At 41.1% G+C, this 4,300-nt stretch overlaps 1 protein-coding gene across 2 annotated transcripts; it reads right to left on the reverse strand.

The window, feature by feature from the left end:
* On the reverse strand, nt 445–2,331 carry LOC109727916 (adenylate isopentenyltransferase 5, chloroplastic-like). 2 transcript variants are annotated; one of them, XM_020258130.1, is made up of 3 exons: nt 2,096–2,331; nt 1,362–1,925; nt 445–1,228 (listed from the first exon to the last, which is right to left on the reverse strand). In XM_020258130.1, exons 2-3 carry the CDS (start codon nt 1,863–1,865, stop codon nt 683–685), a joined length of 1,050 nt encoding a protein of 349 aa, XP_020113719.1. In that variant the 5' UTR covers nt 1,866–1,925; nt 2,096–2,331; the 3' UTR covers nt 445–682. The 2 variants fall into 2 exon arrangements, with proteins under 2 accessions (XP_020113719.1, XP_020113718.1); XM_020258129.1 differs by lacking the exon at nt 2,096–2,331 and having other exon boundaries at nt 1,362–2,086.

Here is a 4,300-nt window from a genome sequence, read left to right on the forward strand (position 1 = left end):
AGGTGTTTGTGGGTGCGGACGGAGATGTGGGCGAGGCGAGGCAGTGAAGGAGAGCAAGGCGGCGAGGCTGCGAGGCGGAGGAGGGCGAAGCACAATAAAGAGAGCGGAGGGTATTTTTGGTATAAAAAATATTTTATAACGGAACCCTAACGGATCACTAACGGTTGGGGTGAAGTGAATATTTTTTATTTTTTAAGGAGGTAAAGTATAGGTTTATAACGAGGGGAGGAAAAAGTGAAAAATCAGATTTTGATAAGAAGGTTTTCTATAATTTAGCCTAAGTAATATGATCAAATGTCTAAAATTTGATGCTATAGTCAGTCTTCAAATAATTTTTTCGAATAAAATAAATTATTTCGTAGCTTAAATATACTATTTTACCCAATTACTGACATCAAAAATTTTTTTAAAGCAAAAATTAAACTTCTTTCATACAATCACACAGAAAATTTTCATACCGAATAAGTTCTGACGTACAAACAAAATCTTAAAGAGTCAAAATCAAAATCTTTACTCTCAATTATATAAGAAAATTTTCATACGGAATAAGTTATAGCAACATCCAAACAGAATCTAAAAGGGTACGGTGTATGAGATGTACTATACACCCGGTGCAGGCGATAATATCTCGTGCTAACTACTCGCTCTGACACGTGCCGTGGTCCCCACACCACAAAACCTCTCACACTGTGGCCCCCACCGCTGCGAGAGTCGAAGTCGTTATCTTCGCGCCGCCGCCGCCGCCGCCGCCAAATCCCTTCTCCGCCGCCGCCGCCGCCACAGTTGCCGCCGTAAAAACAATAGTCCTATTCCCCGCATTCGCGACATTCGCGACGTTGACATCAAACTCGTCGTCGCCGACGTCGTCACCGCTTTCTCCTCCTCCATAGAGAAACCTTTTAACAATTCGCGCGCTCGGATCCACCACCGCGGCCTCCCAGGCGGCGTCGGCGTCCCGGCCCCGCCTCCGGAACGCCTCCGTCGCGTCGACTCTGCGCACGTCCCACCGCGAGCACAGCCGGCGGATCTTCTCCAGCTGGCAGCACGTCAGCTTGCACGTGTTCGCCTTGATCTCGTCGATCGCCGCTGCCAGCAGCCTCGAGCGCTCTTTCTCGTCCGACGTCGATCGCTCCGACCGCAGGTACCCGTCCATTTCCGGCACCCCTATCGCCCTCCGCACCCCCTTTGTGTAATCCGCCTTTGGATTGGTATCAAATAGCGCTCGCACCTGATAAATATAAAATATTAAAAATATTATTTTTACGTACGTATCGGAGAAAATTATTTATTTATTTATTTATTTTGTCCAGACGGAGCGATAGAGTAATCGGTTGTTTCACAATAGCAGACACGTACGATACCTCAGCTATCATCCCCCGCTCGACCATCTGGTCGACGCGCTCCGCGACGAACTCGTGCAGCAGCGGCGGCGCGACGTCGACCCAAAGGAAGCAGCAGTCGAACCTGGAGGCCAGCCCCGGCGACGCCGCGTCGGTGCCGCCGCCGTCGATCAGCTTCTCGATGTAGGAATTCGAGCCACCCGCGACGATCGGGAGCCGCCCACACCGCGCGATCGCTTCGGCCACGGCGGCCGCGTCACGGCAGAACTCAGCGGCCGCATAGTCGGCATCGGGCGGCACACCGCCGATGAGGTGGTGCGGCACGCCGCGCCGCTCGGCATCAGTGACCTTGTTGGTGACAACGTCGAGGCCATCGTACACCTGCATCTTGTCGGAGTTCACGACCTCGCCGCCGAACCGCAGCGCCAGGTCCACCGCCAGCCGCGACTTCCCCGTCCCCGTCGCCCCCATCACCACCACCACCGCCTTATTTTTCCGGCTCATCGGAAACGACGGTCCGCACATCGCGATCGGCTCCGGCCAAACCGGTCGAATTATTCGCCGGCGATCGGTTGCCGGAATAATCTGCAGGTTGTTGAAGTGTGCCATTAACATCACTCTCTCTCTATATGTACATATATATATGATGATCCTAGGTAGTTCAAAGGAGAGTTATATCTATATATATAGCACTACATACGTACAAATATATACATATATATAGTTTCTGAAGAGTATGAAAAATAATGAAGCACCTTGAAATGATTAGAAATGATATGTAAATGTATATATAAGTTTATCCTAATTACAAAGGTGGACGCGGCGACCAGTGGGGAAATTGGCTTTAGGGTGGTGGATTTTTAAATTTAAATTTTCTAGGATTATATTGTAACGGTCACAATCAATATTGGGGGCTTTTGTTGAAGGATGTAGAGTAGAGTGACTGGGACGAAAAAATGGGCATGGATTTGAGGAGTCTCCTCCCTTTCTCTTGGCACATTGGCTTAAGTAATAATGTGTGAGTGACTAGAACCATCTTTTATAGCCCCTAACATTTACACTTTTTGCACCTTTGATTAAAATAATTAAAAATAAAATAGAAAATTGACACCTTTCATACAATTTGAAAAATGAGTCAAAGCCTAAAGCCTAGACAGCTCTTAAAGGCTTTTTAGGATTTAGGGTTTAAGGTTTAGACTCTTTAGAGTACTTCAATGGACTGCTTGGTTTTCGGGATTGTAATGTTTCGGAGGACTTTAGCGACTCAAAAGCGTTGAACGTGCATGAATGATTGGATTATTATTGTATCCGGTTAGGTCAAGTAATTCCGCTACAATGATATAATCGAAACTCACCGAAAACATCGGGATCGAACAACTCGTTTCAAGAAGATCAATCTAAAAGAAAATAAATGATTGCAATGTTTTAGGAGAGTTTAGCAGCTGAAAGGCGTGGAAGGTGAATGATTGGATTATTTTATCCAAGTTAGCTCAAGTAATTCTTCTATAATGATAAAAATCAAAATATCACGTAAAACATTGGGGTTGAACTACTTGTATGAAAAAGATCAGTATGAAAGAAAATAATCTAAAAGTATCTTTAACATCCTGTTAACGTGAATAATAGATCTGAAAGATGCGTGAAAAACAACATGAAATTGGTAGATTAGCGGCAGCTTAGGATTGGTTTTGATATTATATTAACCAAAAATATCAATCCAATAGAGGTGGAATGTTAACAATAAGAGTCCTATATTGGATATATGCAAAATAGACTCCCAAGCTGTATATAATACGTAGGAACGCGGGATCTCGAATATCAACTATCAAATTCTTTGCCACTTGCACTAGAGACGGTCGGTATAGTACATAGGATATTTTTATCTATTAGCTTAAGTTTTTGGGTTGAATATGAGGCTCACAACTAATACGACGATGAATTATTTGAAAAATATTAAAACACACAAAGTTATAAAAGGTGTTGCTTAGTGTGGTCAACCAAACCAAGAGAACTAATTAATTAACCACCCTACTGATTTTATAATAATGTTAATTAATTAGGAGCACTCACCTCCGCTTTAGTGTTCGGCATAAAAAGTGTCTTTTGCATTGAATATTGCTTAAGAAAATTTAGGTAAAGAGTCGGGGGTCTAATTCCTTTTGATGAATTAGGGTTTGTTATCGCAGATGTAGTGCTCATCTCATTTAAAACAAATATCATTCGTGTATAAGCAATAAGGTGGGTACGAACAACAGGAAACCTTGTTGCATATATATATATATATATATATATATATATATATATATATATATATATATATATATATATATATATATATATGCACCCAGTGCACCATGCACCATTTCCTTGGAAGTGAGTGCTCCTAATTGGATGTGTTCTTGGAATACAAAGTAGAACAGGTTTATAGTGAGTTTTGCAACTAAAGAGAAAACAAAGTTCAACATGATCTATAACGCTTGAAACATTTAGAAATTAAATTTTATGTTTTTTCGATATTATTCTCTTGTCCATCAAATAGGCACAAAAATAAACGACTGAAAATGAATATCCTTTAAAAAATAATGATAAGCTTGTTTTAAAGAATTTAATGAATTTTTTAATCAAAATTCAATTGATATGGATATTTTTACGCTGTTAAATAAGAAAACGTCTTATATTGATCATTAAAATTATAAATTTTAAAACTCTTTGATCATTAGGTCAATAATGTCGAAAAAATTTAAAATTTGATTTTTAGATACTTTAAGTGGTATAAATCATATTCAACAGTACTGACCATCGATTTGGGGACTCCATCATCGAAAATAAATGCAACGGAGCTCGTTTGCTACTGATAGTATTTCAACTCAACTCTCTCTCTCTCTCTCTCTCTCTCTCTCTACACCAATAACTTGGTACTTTTAAAAGCATAGCAGCTTAATTTTATATATATATATATA

Source organism: Ananas comosus, linkage group 23 (assembly GCF_001540865.1).
Source record: "Ananas comosus cultivar F153 linkage group 23, ASM154086v1, whole genome shotgun sequence".
NCBI classification, from domain to species: Eukaryota; Viridiplantae; Streptophyta; class Magnoliopsida; order Poales; family Bromeliaceae; genus Ananas; species Ananas comosus.